This window comes from Alosa pseudoharengus, unplaced genomic scaffold (genome assembly GCF_046254945.1).
Source record: "Alosa pseudoharengus isolate Yale_2024_CS ecotype anadromous, Long Island Sound unplaced genomic scaffold, YU_APseudo_1.1 YU_APseudo_1.1_scf_11, whole genome shotgun sequence".
In the NCBI taxonomy this organism is placed as follows: domain Eukaryota; kingdom Metazoa; phylum Chordata; class Actinopteri; order Clupeiformes; family Clupeidae; genus Alosa; species Alosa pseudoharengus.
Window position 1 is genome coordinate 24,068,286 of NW_027468576.1, and position 22,943 is coordinate 24,091,228.

The 22,943-nt window shown below is 44.8% G+C and overlaps 1 protein-coding gene across 1 annotated transcript in view; it reads left to right on the forward strand.

The window, feature by feature from the left end:
• The window catches only part of trabd2b (TraB domain containing 2B), a 74,409-nt gene extending 66,106 nt beyond the window's left edge, over positions 1-8,303 (forward strand). Inside the window, exons 5-7 of the mRNA XM_076278511.1 lie at positions 1,407-1,497; positions 5,811-6,113; positions 7,109-8,303. Coding sequence (XP_076134626.1) covers positions 1,407-1,497; positions 5,811-6,113; positions 7,109-7,340 — 626 coding nt within the window. The 3' untranslated portion in view covers positions 7,341-8,303. The remainder of the gene's footprint in view (positions 1-1,406; positions 1,498-5,810; positions 6,114-7,108) is intronic.
• Positions 8,304-22,943: the final 14,640 nt, after the last annotated feature.

Consider the following 22,943-nt stretch of genomic DNA (forward strand, 5'->3'; position numbering starts at 1 on the left):
ATAAAAATAGATATAAAATAATCTGTAAATGAGAAAACTGATGAAGCTGAGGACTGAAAGAGTCACGGTGTGAAGAGAGTCGCTAGAAGAAGCAGAGGGAGAGGTTGGGGAGAGGAAACAGGAGAGGGTGCAGAGTGGACCACAGGTGAGGTGAGAACACGAGTTAGAGGTGGATCAGAGGCCAAAAGAATTGAGCCGCACATCTTCACTGGAGCATTTGTTTCTCTCCCTCCCTCCCTCCACTCCATCTCACTTTCTATCTCTCCCTCCATCCCTCCCTTTGTGTGCAATAGATTGAGATGCCAGGGGAGCTAATCTGCCTGTCTGATCTGACCGCCACTCTGTTCCTGGCTAGCCTACACACACAGACACACACATAGACACACCCACACACAGACACACACACACACACACACACACACACACACAGGCCCACACCCCCACACACACACACATACACACACACACACGTTCTGCCAACACCTCCATTTCTTTGAACTCCAAAGCCAAGAAAGGGCTCCCCCACCCCGCAGGAATGAGCAGACAAATACTCCTAATAAAGGTGCATGAAAGGAGACGGGCTGGAGAATTGTCAGCGTGCTGGTAATAAGCCTTGGCAGGAGGAGGGTGGACGCACGGACGGAGGTGTGTGTGGTGGGGGGGAGGGGGGTGCTTGAGGTGGAGGTAGTTGGGGAAGACGAGAGTGTGTGGGTGGGGGGTCAGTGGAGCATGCCGGGGGCGGGGGGGGGTGGGGGTGGGGGGTGATGTCAGGGCACATTAGGCGTTATTGCTGGGGTGAGTGACGGGGCGGATTAACGGCCCTGCGCCCCCCGAATCAAACACCTTTCATCAGCGCGGCCTGCCGGACTCCAGCGCGTGTTTGATGTCTCTCCGTGAAGGAATTATGCCTGTATTATGTGTGTGTGTGTGAGAGAGAGTGTGTGTGCGTGTGTGAGCTAGATCCAAAGTGAAGCGAAATGGGCAGCCAGGCATTGAGGCAGGCAGGCGGGCAGTGTGTCTAATTCGACCCCTCATTACCGAGGCGGACAAGTGCACCTCATGATCAAGGGCAAAGAGCCAGGAGCGTGGGGGTGCAGCGCTGCAGAAAGCCGCCGGCCCAGGCCCTCTCGGACTGGAATCAAACGGCCCAGCGCTTTCCTGTGGACGTCATGATGATTGCATCAGCCTGTATTTACACCTCATCAGTTACCCCCCACCCATTTCTCCAGAAACACACACACACACACACACACACACACCACCACCCCTTCTTGGGCCAAGTGGCTCAGTTCCCCCGTAGGGCCTAGGGTGTGTGCAAAGAGAGTGTGGTGTTTGTTCTATTGTGTGTGTGTGTGTGTGTGTCTGTGTGTGTGTGTATTGAGGGCTTTGTCTCTGTCTCCTGTTAGGTCACTTCCTTGGCAACCACAGCGTGTTGGAGATCCTGAGGCAGGAGGGTTACCAGGTGGAACACCTACCAGCTGGGGAGACACTCACAGAGTGAGTACTTTTCATTTTATTTTTGTTCATTTTTATTTTTTATTTTCTCTTTACTGTCACTGTCATCTTTCACCTCAGCTTTCTTTCTCTTCCTCGCTATCACTAGTCCACTGTCTTTTTCCCTCCCTGGAGTTGGGAAATACATTTTAATTGGAATACATTTTAATCATGGTTTGCTGACCTCAGGCCCCCTTTTGACCATGCCAAGGTTAGTGGATGGAAAAAGCCAAAAAACAAGTTAAACAACAAAACACATGAAAAGAGAGTTCTTACATACCTTTCCTTTCCTTTTGTCTTTCTTTTCTTGCAGGCGTTCACTTGCTGTCTGGTTGTTTTCTCTTTCTCTCTCTCTCTTTCCCTCTCTCTGTGGTTCACTTCATCGATCTCTGTTTTTCCTCTCCTCTCACTCACATATGCATATTATCCCTCATACCGACAAGCTTTTATCGCGCCAGAGAAATATTCCAAACATTTCTAAGAAAAGCAAAATACACGTTGGCCTCTCTCCCCTGCTCTCTGGTTTATTGTGAGTGTTTTACACTTGAAGGGAGTTTACTGCCCATCCCCTCTCCAGAGGCCTCCGAGTGGACCTGCGTAGCATAATACAACTCACCATGGTGCTCCTCTTTCTCCTTCTCTCCCACTCTCCTCCCTCTCTCCTTATCTACCTCCCTCTCCCTCTCTCCTTTCCCACCTCTCTTCGTCTCCTTCTCTATCTCCTCTCTCCCTTCCTCCCTCTCTCATTCTCTCTCCTTTCTCTCACTCTCCTCCTCTCCTTCTCTCCCTTTCTCCTTCTCTCACTCTCTCTCCTTTCTCTCACTCTCCTCCTCTCCCTTTCTCCTTCTCTCACTCTCTCTCCTTTCTCTCTCTCCTCCTCTCCTTCTCTCCCTTTCTCCTTCTCTCACTCTCTCTCCTTTCTCTCTCTCCTCCTCTCCCTTTCTCCCTCTCTCACTCTCTCTCCTTTCTCTCACTCTCCTCCTCTCCTTCTCTCCCTTTCTCTTTCTCTCACTCTCTCTCCTTTCTCTCTCTCCTCCTCTCCTTCTCTCCCTTTCTCTTTCTCTCACTCTCCTCCTCTCCTTCTCACTCTCTCTCCTTTCTCTCACTCTCCTCCTCTCCTTCTCTCCCTTTCTCCCTCTCTCTGTCCTCCTTCTCTTCCTGGCCCCTTTTCCACCTGCCTCCCTCCTTCTCTCCCTCTATTCCTCTTTCTCCCCCTCTCTCTCCACACATGAGCACAGCTACCTATACACCTCTGCTACGGTGGGGCTGCTTTGATCCCCCATGCCAGCTGTGCAGAGGTGGACCAGCCCGGTCAGTCGGCTGGCGCTGCCAACTGTTACTGCGGAGCCGCACATCTGAGTGGAGCGATGCTGCTGCTGCTGGTCATGCCTCTGCTCCTTATGCAAACTGCACACACACACACACACACACACACACACACACACACACACACACACATACACACACACACACATACACATACACACACACACACACACATACACACACACACACACACACACACACACACACACACACACACACCTCCCTGGCGTGACCAAACCATTAGTGGGCTAAAGCTTTAGGGAGTTGATCCAGAAGCCCTGTGCAGGTTGAGCCCCATTAAAGCAACAGCATTGCTGGTTCCAGCGCAACACTCCAACAAGGGTGCAAATGGAAAAAAGAAGAGGGAAAATGGTGGGATTGCAGGAGTGGTGTGTGTGTGTGTGTGTGTGTGTGTGTGCGCGTGTGTGCGCGCGCGCGCGTGTGTGTGTGTGTGTGTGTGTGTGTGTGTGTGTGTGCGCGTGTGTGTGTGTGTGTGTGTGTGTGTGTGTCTGTGTGTGTGTGTGTGTGTGTGTGTGTGTGTGTGTGTGTGTGTGTTTGCCATGGGAGTGGGCAGGCAGACAGGCGGTGTTTTTGAAAGCGCTTCCCAGTGCAAATTGCGGCGCTAACCACTGGCACTCCTCCGGGCTGCCACCGAGTAGACGTGGAGTGGAGGCGACAGCCGCTGCGGTTAGAGAAACAGAGAGAGGGCGGGAGGGGAACGCTTCTGACGAGTGGACCTGCTGATGGAGTGGGTGACAGACTGACTGATTTGACTGCGGTCGCTGAGGCAGCACCCCTGCACACACACACACACACACACACACACACACACACACACACACACACACACACACACACACACCTCACTGGGGGGTGACTTCATGACTGGGCCTCTCCAAATGAGGTGAGCTGGCGGTGGTGGCAACCCAAACGACACAACACACATGACGGCCACAAAACAGGAGCATGGATGGGGGAAAACGAAAGAGAGAGACAGAGAGAGAAAGACATAGAGAGAGAGAGAAAGAGAGAAAGAGAGAGAGAGCACAAACCTCAAACATGGGGGGCCCCTACCCAGCACCACATGTGTGCTGGTCTTCTCTGACTCCATGTGTGTTAAGACCAGAAGACATCATGTCAGAACACATGTTTGAAAACGCAGAGAGAGAGGAAGGGAGAGAGAGAGAGAGAAAGTGTTTAAGAGAGAGAGGGAGAGCCATGGAGGCTATAGACACACCACCCACAGTCAGGCTAATAAGTGTGGTGCTAGCGTGGGCAGCATGACATGGAGACACACCTTATGGGAGGTTGGGGCTGAGGCACGTACGTACGCGCGCGTGTGTGTGTGTGTGTGTGCGTGTGTGTGTGCGCGGTGGTCTGGGGCCTCTTTTTAATGGAACACCTCCTGGGTGTACAGCGATCGGGGGGCAAGCGGTGCTTACAAAGGGGCTCTCTGTGGCCCAGCCTGGACCCTAATGCTGGACCACCACCTATATCAGAGAGAGAGAGAGAGAGAGAGAGAGAGAGAGAGAAAGAGAGAGACAGAGAGAGAAAGAAAGACTTACTTTAAAACCTCAGTGTAAACTTTGTATTTTTAATTCATTCATATTCACATATATAACATATTTGTTTTTCAACCATTTCAATACTTTAGTGCTGCAGTCAGTTATGCCAATGTAGTGCAGACACCATGAAGATTTTTTGCTTGAACTATAATATGTTGATGAAGTCGGTTTGTTGTATGCTTTGACAATGCAAACCAAATTATTTGCCATGCTTATAAAGCTCATTGTTTTGGAGAGATTGAGAGTGAGATGGAAAGAGAGGGAGAGAGGGAGAAGGAAGAGAGGTAGGCTAAGGTCTAAGCCCTGAACCCTCACACACGTAACCGACATCCGTGGTAAGTGATCAAGATTGCGAAACAGGAATGGGACAGCACCTGCGACTATCATTAAACTGACGACACAAAAAACATTGCAAACACATTTCCGTTTCCGTTTTATGGCAGTTGTTTACTGATGTTTTTTCAAGCTTTCAGCCTCCCTTTGGGTATCCCTGTGTTTCACGTCACAATGCTATGAATTGTATGTAATTCCCACCCTGACTCTCTCTCCCACTCACTTCCTGTCAATCTTCACTATCCTATCTAATTAAAGGCATAAAAAGCCCAAAAAATATACTTAAAAAAAAAGAAAAGAAAGAGATGTCTCTGGGACTGAGCCTGTGCAGGATGTGATGTGGTAGAGGCCTGTGTCACTCTGGGTAGTCCAGGGAGCTCGCGGACTCGCCGCCTCCCCTGTGGCTTGTGGCAGAATCTGGTACTCCATAAAACTCTTTTACAAGCTCACACGACCGGGTGCCCTGCTATTGATGTTCAACTCCGCCTCCACACTCCACCCCACCCATACACACACACTCACACACACTAATCCAGGCAGGTAGAATATGCCTGAGGGTGGCCATGGGAGTCATGGCATATTAATCCACATACCATATACACACACACACACACACACACACACACACACACACACACACACACACGTGTGTGTTAAGCCAGAGTATACACACACATCCTCACATCCATCCACTCCAACACCTCAGCTGCCTGCCTGTGTTGCATAAGTCTGCAGGAGGACAACGTGCCTCTCCTGCTAACAGGCAGTGCTATGCTGTCACTGCCTCTGATAACAGCCCTCCAATAACCCTCATCGGATCCAGGCCAGTACCTTGTGTTACGACCCCGGTGCGCCCGTAAGACACTGGACCTCCAGACCGTGAGGCCTGGCTGGCTTGTAAGATGTCCAACATACAAGCCACAAACTGATGCACCACATGTTTACGAGGCCTAATGACATAACCACACATTTATAGCTTTTCCACCACATGCTAATAGGGTCGAGCTCGCTCAGTGGGTTTCCGAAACTATTCGATTAGAGCTCGTTGTCTTGACCGCCGCTGCTCTGCGCCTTTTCTCTCTCTCCTTTCAGGAGCTGGAGTGCTTGGACACCGCCATCGCCGCCGCTGGAAGACACCATTCCGGAGCCCAACTTGGGGAGCGATGAGGAGGTGGAGGGAGAGGAAGAGGAAGAGGAAGAGGAAGAGGGAGAGGCAGAGACGGGCGAGTGGGAGCTGGAGCCCCCAGAGCCGGGGGACGAGCTGACCCACATGCTGCTGCCGGACAGCCTGAGCCAGCTGGAGGAGTTCGGTCGGCACAAGCGGCCGTGCAAGAACCACCGATCTCACGGACGCAAGCGCCTGTTCAGTGACTTGTGGGTGCGCATGGGAGACGGGTGAGAGCACACACACACACAAGCACTATTATACACACACTTATATAGATGAAGAGCTCTTTTCCAAAACGCTTTCCATTTTTGAAAACATTAATAAGTAATATTATTTAATTGTGTATTTTAGGTAATAGGTCTATCAAAAGTGCAGTTGTGTCGTTTTGTTTGAGTAACAATAACCCAGCCGTGGCCCACTGGTTAGCACTCTGGACTTGTAACTGGAGGGTTGTCGGTTCGAGCCCCGACCAGTGGGCCGCGGCTGAAGTGCCCTTGAGCAAGGCACCTAACCCCTCACTGCTCCCCGAGCGCCGCCGTTGAAGCAGGCACCCCACCGTGCCGGAATTAGTGTGTGCTTCACCTCACTGTGTGTTCACTGTGTGCTGTTTGTGTTTCACTAATTCACCGATTGGGTTAAATGCAGAGACCAAATTTCCTTCACGGGATCGATCAAAAAAGTATATATACTTATACAATTACAGTTCCACTAAAATTACTTGAAAACAAAATTATGAAAATTCATAAAAATTTTCAGATATAGCGTTTTGGAAAAGAGCTCTTCATAGATATAGATATAGATAGATATATCTGTATAGACCCTTTCAACAATAAAAACAAAAACAATGCTTGAACGTTCTATTTGGACCCCAAACTACTTCCTCTGCATTAAGATAACATATGGAATGTTAAAAAGGAAGTCTTGTGGGGCCAACTATGATGCTGATAATGGAACTCTCTTGAAAGGGTCCACAGGGTGTACATTTCTATCTCTGTGTAGTCACCTGTCCCTAACTAACTCCGAAATGAAAGTCTCTGCTCATCTCCATCTTTTATTTTCTCATATGTGCTCTAAAATGTTCTCATAAGACTGTTCTAAAATGTTCTCATAAGACTGTGTTCTATAATGTTCTCATAAAGCTGTGTTCTTTCATTTTTTCCATTAGGCTGTGTTCTATCACTTACATCTGCAGCTTTTTAATGATGTTCTTTTGTCACTACAGCACTACTCCTCCGCCCAGCATCAGAATAACCAACGGCTATGTGACGGTGGCGCCGCCCTTAACCCACCCAAAGCAGCAGAGGAGGACATCGCCGCATGTCAGGGTCCAGCCCTCCAGCCACACCCCGTCCCACCACAGCCCCCACAGCACTGGGGTAGCCCCCCACGCCTTCTCCAAGGCACTCACCTGCTTCCTGGCAGGCCTCATCTCATACCTCCTCTTCACCTCCTGACCAACAGAGGGTGATCTATGACCCCCCCCCCCCCCACACACACACACACACACACACACACACTCTCTCTCTCTCTTCTCTCTCACATACATAGACTGTCTTACCAAGCATCACCACTGGTGGCCTCCTCAGACAGTGAAGATGGTGTTGGGTTCGATCCTCAAGATGGAGCATCTCGTTTGGTTCCTCTGGGTTTATTATAAAAGCTATGTTCGAAAAACAAAAAGAGGAGACCCATTAGTGTTCTCAAGAAAAGTTGCAGAAGCACGACACAAATTGTGGATAATTTTGAAAGAACTCGAAAAGTGGTGTTATTTTATGATGGGTATATCTGTTGAATGTAGGATATAATTCATGAACTACAACACCAACACAAGTTAAGTCTGAATGTTGAACTGTTAAAAAAATAGCAACACTAATATCAATAACATTTCTGATGATATAATTATTACAGTAAGTCACCAATGTAATGTATAATAGACATAGGAAGAGAATAACAGAGTCAACCTATTTTGTAAATTGTGCATTTTGTTCATAAAGGAGTATTGTATATTTATTATTTCTTAAAGAGTATATTTTCATGTCTTTGTCAAATATTGAAAAAAATAAAATATTGAATAGCCATTGTGTCTGTCTTTAAGTAATGTTGTCATCCTGTTGATAATACATGTAGGCCTATTATAGCCTACATGCGTCTATGACATTTCACCTGTAACATGCTATTTTGACTTGTTCTTTCGATTAACTGTATTAGTGATTCTCATCCTTACCTCCAAGCCTGCAAAAAGAAATATCCAGGCCACGGCCTTCCACAGGAGACGTCATAATCGGTCTGCCTGTGATCATTATGACTCCACGAGTACACACTTGGAAGTCCAATGCAGTTAGTCAAACCTATTCCCCTTTTCCGGTCTAGTAATTCTTAAAAATCCATGTTCACATTCCCATAGTAGAAATGGGCATTGTTGTATGATATTAACTTCTCTGTATTATTCATGTTTACAGTTAGTTGAATAATTACGTTGGTTTTAGGGTTTTGTGATTGAAGTCATTCTAATGGGCCTCAGATGGCCTCATTTGTCAATGCTTCCATGTTTGTCAGTTTGAAAGTGGATAGGTTCCGTTCCACGATTAAAAGACAAAATTTAAATGCCACATGTTTCATGACTCATTCTCATCTAATTAGAAATCAGTTTTGTGTGTATAGATAAAAGACTTTTCATGTAAATGTTTGTGTATTTTGATTGATAATTCCCTATCGTCTCAAGGCCCCCACTTGCGGCTTCCTGAGGCCCCTCATGGCCCTCTGTTGAGAACCACTGAACTGCATGATAATAGCGCCATCTGTGGGTATTTAAGAGCAATACATATACATATTTTTTTTCAAACTTGCCATAAAGAATTAGGCTAAAGGAGTAACTTACAAGAGGTTAGTAGCCAGCAAAGATGGTCTTGTCTCATCTAACCTCTCATGAATACATAGCCATAGGCCATTATTCTTGGACTGTTTCAATGCTTGCTTGTGAATTTGATATGAAATGTTCTAGTGGCCACATGCTAAATTCAGTTACCGTTATTCTTAAGATTGATTAAGATTTTGAATTTCTTACCTTGGTGATATAGGAGCATTTTACATCAGTGCATTTAAAAACAAAACGGCTTGATGAAATCCACAATATCAAGAGGCTACTGACACGTTTCACCATCTCCACCACCAGATGGCGGTGGTGGCCTACAGGAAAACTGAAGTGTCAAAAGTGTTCCCAACATTTACAATTTTTTTAAAACATATCCTACCAAAGACAGTTAACACTTATGAAATACCTTTATTTTCAAAAACAGAACAGTGAAAAATGTCATTGTTTTTTTTTTTGTTGTATATTCCACTTTCAATATTCAATATGTTTCAATAGGCCTATATTCTAATTTCATTGCTTTTTGTTTTTCAATGTATTATTATCTAATTATCTTTCTAATAATCTAAATCGTCTAGATATAGTTAAGAAGAGATTACAAAAAGATATTACAGTCATGATTATTTTATTGCTGATATGATAATACCAGTGGGTAATACTGCTGCCTAGTCAATTATTAATGGTAAATATAGCCTATGAAGTATAGCCAGCCAACATTTTATCGATTTTTATAAAAACGCAGCATTTCACATTTTTCATTTTACTGCTGCACACCAGCATACATTTGGAGAATTTAACACACAAGTCAATCCATTATACAATACCCCAGTCTAAATACTTCACAAATCTAGTTTAAGAGAATTATTATTTTTTTTAAATCCTCTTCAAAAATCAACTTGAAATACGTTACATTTACATCTATGTTAATTACAAATGAAATCCCATGCTTCAAACAAAGAGTCAATAACAGGAAAAAGTGAGAAGTGAAAGGAAAAAAATAAGAAAATAAGAAAAATTGAAATTTTGAACTTTTCCCTCTCCCACTTCCCCTGGCCACACTTTCATGCTTAGCAGAGGGGAACAAGTTTTAAAATAAACAGCTATTTCGCCCCTTAAGCCAAGACAGGACAATGTTTGCTTTTGCTAAAATACCATTTTCCCTGGGCTTTGGGCTGTTGTTTGACCGAGTGGGGGTCCTGACAGAGTTCAGCGTGGACTGACCCCACAGTGCCAAGGAAGGGAGCGGCAGCTGCATATAAATAAAAGATTACACAGGAAAATCAATTTCTGGGCAAACTCATTAAAAATGCCCTCTTCTCCTTAAATGATTCCCATTCTGTCATTTTTACTCTCTCTCTCTCTCTCCCTCTCTCCCTCTCTCTCTCCCTTTCCTCTCTCACTCACCCGCTTGCTCGCTCGGGTTTCTTTCAGTGGACTCGACCCCCCCCCCCCCCCCCCACCTCCCCTCGGGCTCCCCTCTCGCCCCTTTCCTTCCCCTGTTGCTTTCCCCAGGTGGTAATTACTTGGCCAAGTCATTTTGCGCCCTTTGATTTGCACTGTTTCACAAATGAAGGTTAAGTTTGTTTAACCATGCCGGATTTGCCAGTCATGTTAAGGCATAATATAAGCCACAGCCTTGCTTTGCTCACACACACACACAGACACCTTCGGCACCCCCAACGAACACCAAATACCCCCCACCCCAAACACACACACACCTCTTCCATCAACGGGGAGGCAGGAGGACTCCAAGGTTAAGGCTCACGAAGGTCACCCGGGCCCGAATTGGCCAGACAAGCTGACCTTACTTGAGGGAAGATGAGGAAGTTGTTAAAGAATCACTTCTGGTAAAGGGGATTTAACATAAAACAAAAGCACTTAATGCCTTGTTTGTCTAGCTGGGACCTTCAGATGCCATAAGGACGGCACTTTGACACAGAGAAATGCTGAAAATTTAGGGACATCCTCACAGTCCCTCTGAAGGTCAGGAAAGAAAAGACTGTCCTCAGCGGTCAAAATATACATGCGCTTTCAAATGTACTGCATGTTTAAAACATGGCCCAACGGTCTGATGCTTTTGTTCAGATGTAGATCTGATTTCTACGCTCCTTTTTGGCCTCCGTCTCTCTGGCCATGTTTCTCTAAGGGCGGCCACACACAGTTTATGTGTCTTTTCCTCCACATTACTGGATGAACTCTCCCTATCTTTATCCGATCTTAACCTTTGCTATTAGTGCGTTATGCAAAAACAAACTGCACATTGTCCATAGGGCCAATGAAAGAAAACATAAAAAAAACCTGGTTCTCTTTTTAATGGGTTCACAGCCGATGCAATCCACCTGATTTATGTTCTTTAGTGTTGTGATTGTTGGGAGTGAACAATGCATGGCTGTTAATCAGTAAACCTTTTACCCCAAAGCCTTTTTGGGTCAAATGATGTTGCTGGGGGGGCTTTGTAGTTGCCGATAGAATCAAATGTATGTTTATAAAAAGGACAATTAATGACAGTGGGTATCTTTGGAGAAAGTCATATTTGTTTTTTTCGGGGCTTTCTTTTTTTGTGTGTGTCGCTGCCCTCCCTGATCTATCTGGCTCTCTGTGTCTCTGTGGAGCGCTTTCATGTGTGTGTGTAATTACCATATTTCATTACGGCGTGGAGTGTCACCGCTGGAGCATCAAAGCTTTTGGCTCTTCGCATGCGCGGCCACAGGAGTACACAACTATTTTTTCCCCCCTCTTTCCCTCTCTGTTTCTCTCTCTTTCTCTCTCTCTCTCTCTCTCTCTCTCTCTCTCTCTCTCTCTCTGTATCTCTCTTTTTTCACCCAAGAATAAATTTGCTGGCGTCTGTTTTTGAGTGCACTCTCTCTCAAGCTGCTGTCGATATCAAAGAGAAGCCATTTCGCATGTGAAGTGCCCCTTGTTCTGAATTATAAAGCGGTGCAACGTCGCAAAAACCTGTGAAACACTGTGCTCTTACCTTTCCTCTCTCTCTCCCTCTTTTTCTCTTTCTCTCTCTCTCTCTCATTCATCCTAGCTCATCTGCTCATCCCGCTCTTCCTCTCTCTCTCTGCCTCCTCTTCTCAACCACACACTCGTTCCCCTGTCGTAAAAACATTTATTTCAATAGGAAGGTGGCATGGGGTGTCAGCGTCGTTCAAAATGTGGGCTCCATGGCTGTTTCCAAAGGCACTTTGAGTGGTCATATTTACACAAAATATACAAATGTTGAGAGGCCCTCACCGAAATGGCTGCCACATTTGGACAGTTGGCGCGTCATATGCATGCTGCCTTGTGATGGGTCTCTGGTTTTATTCACAGTGGACCTGTGAAGGAGAAGAAGAAGATGAGAGCACAGACAGGGGGAACCAAGGAGGGGCGGTGTGTGTGTGTGTGTGTGTGTGTGTGTGTGTGTGTGACCATCAGTGTTTGCACTAAGTCAGACAGCTTCTTCCCCCGAAGACACACAAACACACATACACAAACACGCATATACTGTACACACACACACACACACACACACACACACACACACACACACACACACACACACACACACACACACACACACACACACACACACACACACACACACACACCTTAGCCTTCTTGCCATCATGCCTCTTGGGAGAGAGCTGGAGGTCAGGGAGAAGGTGGAGGTCAAATGGGCCCAGATCAGACCAGCTCAAACACTGCTAATAGGACATATAGTGTGTCTGTGTGTGTGTATTTGTGTGTGTGTGTGTGTGTGTGTGTGTGTGTGTGTGTGTGTGTGTGTGTGTGTGTTGTCCGTTTGGGAGGGCTGTCTGCTCAGCTAACTGGGGCTAAACACCCTACTGAACAAACAGGCAGATACACCGTGCTGAAGCACACAAATACACACACACACACACATACACACACACACACACACACACACACACACACACACACATGAATACATGCATGTGCACACACAAACTTTAAGGTCAGAGCTCAGGGTGAGAATTTTAAGTGCATCCCAGTGCCAACAAATTAAATCAAGATTCACCCTCGGCAACCCACTCCACCACCACCACCAGCACCATCCCCCTACACACCTACACACACACACACACACACACACACACATACTTCCTCTAAACACACCTGAATTGTATCTCACATCCAGACGAGATGATGACATAGGATATTACCGAGTGCAATGATGCAGGAACAGCGCGATGGTGGTAATGTTTAACTTTGGCCGTTTATGGGTTTAAATGAGGGCAGACGGAAAAGCTTTAGCAGCACCAGGGAGAATGGGGAGAGGGGACACCATGTTGAGACACCGCAAGACAGACAAATAGACACACACACACACACAAAGGAAGACAAGGACAAGGACACCGCCATGTCACATTCTTGTCGGACCAGACCACGCCAAGGCACTTGGCCACACCTCCATTACGTTAAGCTGTTTATCAGCTTCCTCTTCGGAGTATCCAGGTAACTCCAAGGCCAGGCAGCTCTTAAAATCAGGACAGTCAAGGTAACTGGTGATTGCTAAGCTGTCTCGTAAACCAGCGTGTTTACCCAGGGCCCTTGTTCCCCGACTCCCACCTTCACAGCCTGGACTCTCCACAGAGGCCCAAACAACCATGGCTAATCCTGTCTGGAAGTCTTGTTCAACATCTCATGCACCGTCACGATGATTTCCTCTTAGTCACAACACCCAGATGTCTCACCCGGACGTCTCTCTTTATCTAGTTTTTTTTTCCGTTGCTTTTCATGCGTTACTTTGTTTTCTTCGCTTTATTTACTCTCACTGCAAAATGCAGCATTTCATCTTGATCCAAGATTTCCTGCCGTCTTGGTTCACCCTTGCCGCAAAAACACATACATATGTACACACGCATAAACATACGCACGAAAACACACACACACGCACGCAAGCACACACACACACACACACACACACACACACACACACACACACACACACACACACACACACACACACACCACTGAGTCACAAACCCAAACTTCATGGCCTCATTTGTCCTCCCTCTGTCTTTTGCCTATTCAGTTGTCTTTTATGAGTAACCCAGCCAACCCCCCACCCCCTGCCCCAGCCTTGCTATCCGCTCTTTGGATGTTTGATTGGTGATGATAAGAGCCCTGCATGAGAGATGCAGCCATAATAATAAAGAAGTTAATGTGGTCAAAGGGCAGTGCCAAGGGAAAAGGAGAGGGAGGGAGGGAGGGAGGGAGGGGGGAGAGGAGGAGAGGAGGGGAGTGGGGAGGCCTGGAGCAGACCTGGGACAGAAGACCCAAACAGCCAGCTAGACAGACAAACAGCCAGTAAACCGGGTCTGGCCCTGCCTGGATGATGAACAGAACCCTGGGACACTGGGTAAATAAGCCCTCGGTGCATCGTTTGCAAGGGGAACCTTTAACCGGGAAAGCAAGCCAGAGGCACTCTGCAGCATAGATATAAACATAAATCCTCTTGTGTGGACACTTCTAGAATAGCACAATGCTTAGATATACACATATTCAATCCCAACCACACATGTACAAGTACTCACAAACACATACACAAACACAGACACACATAAAGCACAGTCGTGTGAATATAAACAGTCCACAGATATACAAGTACAGGTGTGTGTAACTGCTTGATCATTGTAATTGTTTACTATATACTAATGTGCTCAAACAAGCACATGCTTTAGTATAGACATTCAGCTAAACACTCGCACATGTGCTCAGGCAGGCACAAACACTTTCAATATGCTCAGGGCCAGAGAAGTACACTCATTCAAGTAGGAAATCTGTTTTGCAGCACGTACGCACACACACAAACATAGACACACACACACACACACACACAAACACAGACACAAGCAGGCACACATAAACAACAGGTCACTGTTTACCACGGAACACTCTCCCACTCCATATTCTCACCTTCAACAATCACTTGTTTGTTTCCATCTGTAAACAAACAACAACACAAGCAAAATAGCGGCCAGTGACACCGATAACTTAACTCTTGATCTCTCTCTCTCTCTTTCTCTCTCTCTCTCATACACACACATGCACACACACACACACACACACACACACACACACACACACACACACACACACACACACACACACACACACACACACACACACACACACATACACACCCTCTCTCTCTCCATCTCTCAGTTTGATGTGCCCGGCATTATAAATTCATTGTACAGCCACAGCTTGTGCTTGTGTCGGCGCTGGTGCGTGTCTGTGTCTGTGCTTGTGTGGCTGATTGAAGTGATGGTCTGATTTCTCCGGTTTCCTCCCAGATGGAGGGTGCTATACCAAATAGCCCCAATGGCAGTGTTTAGATAACACTGACCTCTCCCCAGCTCGGCCCGCTCTACTGTAAGTGAGCATTTTTATGGGATTCAGCCTGGCCCTAAGTGGCACAGAGAGAGAGAGAGAGAGAGAGAGAGAGAGAGAGAGAGAGAGAGAGAGAGAGAGAGAGAAAAGGAGCCAAATTGATCATTTCAGAGATGAGGGAGGCAAAAAAAATGAGTGAGTGAGTGAGTGAGGGGCGGTTGGAAATCTCCAGCGGATGGTTTTGGAGCACGTCGCAAACTCCCACCTGCCTCTCGATGAACAAAAGTGAGAATGATCAGCGGCCCCCAGAATTGCAGGGGGTTTGAGGTGGGGGGGGGGGGGGGGGGTGCAACAAGAGCTGTTGGTCTGATCTGCATGCTACTGATGGGGTTACCGAGGCGACCTACTGTATGTTAGGGGTTGGTGGGGCTGAGTACTTGGTGCGCTCCTTAGAAATGGATATTGGAGCCTTTGTTCGATTCCATAATTGTATTTATTAAATGGATCCGGCCAGTGCTGCCTCTCAGCGTTGCTCCTTGGTCTGTGGAGCAGCCAAGTGTCAACGAGGAGGTCTACAGTACGAGTGGCTCCATTGAATTTTTTTTTTTATTCCATCAGAGGAGACGTTTTAAATATGGTGGCTAACTGCCGTGTTCACACTGAATGACAGCGAGGAAGCAATGCCTTTTGTCCCTCTCGTCGCCTATCACATCACAGAGACTTCATCAGGGAACCAATCCCTACACAACAGCTCTCAATCAAGATTTACCTATGCATGATTTACCACAAGAGTCTGAGTGTTGACTTTATGTGTGACATCAAGACACACATATGGTGTTTTTTTATGTGCTTCTGAGAATAATGGCCCCTAGCATTATGCAACCCCCCTTTGCACACACACACACACACACACACACACACACACAGTCTGTTAAAAAGTTATGGGGGCCGCAATTATGGCTCCTCTCTTTCTGCGCAGGGTGTTGTAAAACATCATCGTAACTCCCTCATGTGATACATCCTTTTACAACCAGCAAGTTAAGTTAAAGCAACGCAGAAAGAAAAGCGTGGAGAGGTGGAGAGAACAAGAGAAGTAGAGAGGGAGAGACAAAGAGGGAGAGAGAGAGAGAGAGAGGAGAGAGGGAGAGAGGTCAGGCATATGTACCTCTCCCGTGCATGGAGGCTGTAGGAGGGTGTGTAGGGAAGGGCTCTAAACAAATGTTGTTGTTCTTTAATTAAAACTGTGGATGAAGTTTGGCAAGCTCTGTCACAAGGGAGGATATTATTCATGTGCTAACACTGACAGTGGCAGCACTTTTCAGATTGCCAGGCTCAGCAAAATGCAAAAATAAGACATCCTTACACCCAGCTGTTTAAGGGCTGTGTGAGAATCTATGTGTGTGTGATCGTGGTGGTGGTGAGAAAATCATTTAAAAATGACTTAGTTGCAACTTGTGATTTTAACTCAGTAGGCTAGAGGGGGGGGGGGGGGGGGGGGCGTATCTATGCTGACAATAAACACTGCGCAAAAGAAATCATTTCTGCCGTTGATGGAATATTCCAGAAAGTTAGGGGCCAATTTGCCTGACATAATTGTTTAACGATGGGGAAGGAAAATAAAATAAAATCAACGAAAACAACAGCTCTTAAGTGTCAGAGTGGAGAGGAAGTGATTGTGTTAAACGCCGACATTTAATAACGAGGCCCCCATGGCACACAACTCGCGTCAGAGAGCTATCTCTAGCGTTCTGAGGTTTTCTTTTGTGTGCTTCGAATCGTTGGTATTTGACAGGAACTTGGCGCAATGCCAAATGCCCCCAATCAATAAAGAAAAGAAAACCTATTTCACTTGGCATAGCGAATGGATGGGTGGGTCCAACCTTAAAAGAAAGCAGCGGAAATGTATTTCTGAAATAACATATTGTGTTGATGACGGTAACTTAGTTCTATGGTTGGAGGTGATGGTGAGACTTGGGCTATGAGAACAGGGCCAACAAAATGATTCGGAAATCAGAACCGGTCATAACTGCACCTTATTTTGTCCGTCGCTAGGAGGGAGTATTGAATATAGATTTACTTAGTCTACGTCACCGCACTGGTATTACACGGGGGGTTATATTGCCATCTATACAATTAAATGACTCAGTGCTTATGCAAATGAAATGTATATGTAAAAACATTTACGCTGACATTTTGATATATATAAAGAGTAGCCTATGGTTTATTTATTTTTTCATAAAACTGTCATACTGCCGTAATTTTGGACCATATCAGTGAGGTTCTCATTCTTATAACTAATGCAGTGGTTCAAACCTTAATTTAAGTTACAAATAGGGATAGCCTATGTCTTGCGAGTGCGTGTAGCCTAAGAACCATAGGCCTACATCGTTCAGTTAATTCAATTGACTCGCTACGAAAAACATACAGTAGGCTATATTACGCTATGCCACCATGTTCTCACGAATAGGCTACAATAATAAATTGTGATCTAATTATTGTTTCACTTCCTTCCAATGTAAGCCTATAGGAGAGTCACCTGACATAGAGATCTACATAAGCCTACCAATAAATTGTTTCTTTTGTACAATATTTGGAAAATGTGTGTAGGCTTACTAAATGCGTGTCAAATTTGTGTCGTTGTAAAATCACTAGCCTATGGTAATAATTCAAGGAGGATTTGGGGAATGAAGAAACCCTTAAAATTCCAAATGACTCAGAGACTGATTTCATTTAGAGAAGGTCTTAACACCATTGAACGACATTGTAATCCTGGTCACCGCTCAGCGTCAATATTTCAATGGAATGCAAATGGGGAGGTCTATAGGCCTTGGTGTGGGTAATCCATTGATTTGAGATGAATACAGTGGCTACTCACAGGCCCTTCACAGTTATTAGGACTAATAGAAAAACATAAAATAAAGCAGAAGAAACCGCGGATCTGCTCAAACACTCCGAATGGCAGCCCTCATCCAAAGGCCTCTCTGAGAGTTTGGCTTGCAATTTGCATTCCTTTGTGCGACAACTTGTAATCCCCCCCTCGGCATGCCAAGAAACACACAACAGATTTATTGTCCCAGTCAACAAATCGTTTAGGTCATCCCAAACCTATTACCGCCTAATGCACTAGGAGCCCCCAGCCCAGGTCCCCTCGGTCTCATCACACGAACCAGTGCCTTCCAAACACAGGCGAAGAGCCCTGCAGCTTGGCGGCTTTGTTGAAACACGGATCTATTCATGCCAAATACACTTCTGCTGCTTCCACATCTTCACTGTGCTGGGTGGGTTGGTGGCACAAACATGAGCCGCGCCGTTTATTCTTTAAAGGCAAGGAGATCTAAATGGGGCTGCGCTCCTCCTGCTGTTTCACATGAAAGTGAACAGAGGAAGAGAGAGAGAGAGAGAGAGAATAGACTAGCTTACATCACTCGCAATTCAATACAGGCTACAATTATTGACGACTGACGGGTTTTTTTCGCAATGTTGGACTTCATGCACAGCTCCAAACGGGGGCATAATAACTTAAGCATTTGTATCAACAGTTTAATGTAGGCCCACAGCAAGACATGTAAAAATATAGCCTACGTATTTATCAACTTCAATCAACTATGAATTGTTCCTTTCGTCGTAATCTCCAGGTTGTCCTTTTGAATGGGTGTCAGTGAACACAAAAATGTCTAATTGACTTAACTGAGTTTAAGGCGATAATCGCGGTCAAAGCAAAGCTCTTCAGAAACCACCATTAGAATGTGTGTCGGCGTTCGGTCTGTGTTGTGTCTCACTGTGGTCTCTGATGGTGATGAAGAAAGGGAGCAAAAGAAGACTGCCGCCCATCTGCTTCCCTTTGTGCCTCGCACTCCGGCTCTGAAACGAGAGGTCATTCCAAAAAGAGAAAGTTCGACCACACGGAGGGTCCAATCACCCACTGCACAAAACACAACCAGCTTTTCATTTAGTTTGTTTGGAAACACACATGCTATTCTCTGATTCTTACTTTTTCACTAATGTGTGGCTTGCAGACGACTGCATAATTGAAAGCACTAGCATTGGCCCAACGAATGAGCGCATCTCCGTCGCAAATATGTCGATGAGGTGTATAGACTATTAGCACGATCTACAGCGATGTTGCCGTTTAGACACTGGGCACATAAGAAATTATTGTCATTAAAAAGACATTACACTGAAGACAGGTGTTAGGCCTCTTGAAACTGTCAACATGGTCGTAAACTGTTTTTGAGATTTCCGTACATTTGGACTGCATGGCCTACATTTATTTTAAGCAATTGAACATAGTATGCTATTTTCCGTCTCATCTTGGCAAGCAATGAGCTAACGAAATTGCAGTAATGAAGGTGAATGCCTGTAAAATAAATAACAGATAGGCTAATAAATGTCTCTGGAAGTAGCCTAACGTCAACTGCCAAACTTTCTCTCATCCTCAATGAGACTCCAGTCTCTCACACGACTTCCCTTTTAATTCAAGGGGTTAATTTTACGTTCTTGCTGTTGTGGAACGAATTTCAAAAAATATAAAGCGTGTAAATTTAAATAGGATATAGCCCATACTTCAAACTGAGGTTTGTGGATATAAACTACAGGCGCTTTCCGGATTTATTTAATTCCACTTAATTTTATTTTAATTATGTGCTTCCTTCCTCGTATTGAAATGTCATCTTCTCAAATGATTCAATCACATGACATCATAGACTATGGGGATGAGGGTGCCGGAGACAGATTCTACACTATGGCGGAGGCCTATCCGATGCAACTCTCCGTGTCAAAACCGCTTCAGCACCAAAGTTGAAACATATGTTCCCTTTGTGGGTTCCCCCGGCATACAATCACTCTGGGGCATGTTCACGCTCCGCGGCGGTGTTCATGATTCAGTAAAGGCGTGGAAAAGCCACAAGAGCGAGCGCTCCCCGTTATAACGTGACTCAAAGAGGGGGTTTCTGCAGCCTTGATGTTTATTGAGTTTCAAGTCAACAGTTCTGCCGAAACGAGCCAGAATAAGTTTTAAAATACCTAGTCATTAAAAACATTCAAATGACGCAAATTAAATCTAAATGATAAAAGTCTTTAAGCAACTGACTGGCCCGTAGGCCTATTGTAGACTATCTCTTCAGTTACACTTACAAACATTCATAACAATAAAAAAGAACAATAGACTTATCAAGTTTGGTATGCTATTTTAACTTGCTTGCCATCTTCATCCTGACTCACGTCATTAAAATTGTATTATATTTCATTACATTTCATTTTATATTTTGCCTATGTCCGCAAATACAACAGGAATGGCAGTCCTCAGCCAGTAGATAAACATTATGCCCATATCTAGCCATGTATTTTAAGGAATGTTATTCTTATGTTTCAGTTATCAGATAGATAGATCAAGATCGATAGGCATGTCTGGTGAAAACAAGATGTTATCATGTGTTTCCAACAACTGTTGTGTACGTCATAACACCTACTTCCACATGTGTATCTGATGAATGGAGTCTTTAGCGCACACAACGCTGTGCCTACAATCCAGATAGCATCTTATTCTAAAACATATTGAGCGTTAATTTGGAACAGTGATTTTTAGGGTCAGATAGCCCAATGTTTGGGTAATATCTTGAGGATAGGGCCTAGGCATCACATTCTGAATAATTACCTTGACAATATATATATTTTTAAAAATCCTGAATTATAGGCCTTAGAGTTAACAGTTTTGTATGACTACTGTCCTTAGAAATTTGATATACGCCGAAGGGAACATGGAAGCCTGGTATTGAATAATATTCCCAGAATAATAGCCTGCTTTAAACCTGCTTCATTTCATTGGCAAATACCACCAAGCGATGGATTATTCACACAACACATTATCAATCTAGGCTGGGCTACTATACTCTTGTTTTGCGTTGGAAATCTTGTAAATAATTCTATATTTTACGTGCAGCTAAGCTACCCCAAATAAAAAAACACGTTGTTGGCTAAGTAGCCTAGGCCTATTAAATTCCCCAGGAATCAGGCAAATATTGCTTCATGGCCATTGTTCACGTTCAAGGTCATTGGTAATCATGCTTGACCAACATGCAAATAAATATATTTAGATAGCCAACTATTAAATTAATTAGTGCCGGCCTACTGTAGCCTATAACATAGGCTAAACATAACTGTGTAGGCTACGACATAACCAAGGGTCGTGGCTGAGAGCGCCACTGCTACTTTTAGCAGGTGATCCCCCTATGATAAGCTGGTATGGTGTTATGATGCAAATTAGTATTGTTTCTGCTACTACTACTACTGCTACTACTACTACTACTACTACTACTTCTACTATTACTACTACTACTAATAATGATGATGATATGATAATGATGATAGTAGCAGTAGTAGTAATAGTAGTAGTAGTAGTAATACTACCACCACTATCCTATTTCTAGTAGGCTAATAATAACAATATTATTATTATTATTATTATATATTATTATAACAACAATAATATTAATACAAATAATAATATCATCATCACCATCATCCACGTTGTTACTACACCTTGTCATCGAGACTAAAATGAAATGCACTATCCTTTCTTCATAGGCCTACATCTCTTTATAGGTTCGACTGAAATCCATCCGCCATTCGCTCTGTTAGTCATTTATTTTGTCAAATTTAATTTTCCGTCGCTATGCGTCAAGGCTAATAAACCTTGGGTTCGCAGGAGCGTGTTTGTAAGTTGTGCTTGGCAACGCATTAAGGGTCTTTTGAAGATCTGACTTCCTCGAGTTTCAAAGCTTTTATTTATTAATTTATGTTATTCATTATTAATTTTCATTCTTGTCATAGTCTACAAAATATTTACTCAAGACGATGCCTATTAAATATGATTTCGGAGGCAAAGTTCACGAGCGTCTAGATTTCAAATAAATTGCGTAGCCTATACGTGCAAAGCATATCCTCGATTTTTAAAAAAACATAATATTGACGAAAAGACTCTTCAGATATAGACCTAAAAAGTGTTTTTATTGAACAAAGTGAGCCTATATCGTAATGCAGAAGAAACGTGTGTGTTTTAGTTTTCAGTATAGATCCGTTTCATTGTTTAAATAATTTAAAGAAATATGTAGGCAAAATAATTACAGTTTAATTCATAACTTGATATTGCCAAGATATGCTTTGAGGTTAATGAAAAATTGCCGCTGAGAGTGCCTTGCAGTTGCCAGTCTCCCACACTGCCGTCTGCGATGCAGTTGCAGCAGTCTACAATTCATTGGGTCCTGCCGCACACATGCGCTTCGTTAGATTGTGTCCTTTTTGTTAGACTTCCCACAGGTTCTCCGAGTAACTCAATCTGTCGACAATCAACATGCCGCTGCCCCGAGTCAATTGGGTAAATATATGATTTAATTATTTGGAATCTTGAGCTTTTCTTTGTTCTCGTATTTTATTCAATAAAGGGATCTAAAACGCTCCAAAGGAGGCGGCCTTGGCGAAATGTAGAAGCAGACAGATGGGGAGAAAGTCGTGTGGTCTCTGCTACCACTACAACTACAGTAAGCTACCTCCAAGGTGTAACTAACGCTACCAATGCAACTGCTAATACCAAAAAACTCGGCAGGCATACTCTGATTCCATGAAACAAATTTGATTTCTCAGTCTCTGGTCTAGGCAAGGAAATAAATGTTGCCGGCAGATAAGCAGGTGTTCAGTCCTTGCTGAGCGAGGGTCCAAGGCCCTGAGGAGTCCCCTCATTCTCAGTGATCACAGAGCCCATTCTGCGGGCGCTTCCACTTGCTCACCCCCCCCTGCTCACCCCGTGCCCTCCCGCCCTCCGCCCCAGCCCCCTTGTGCTTTGATTAAA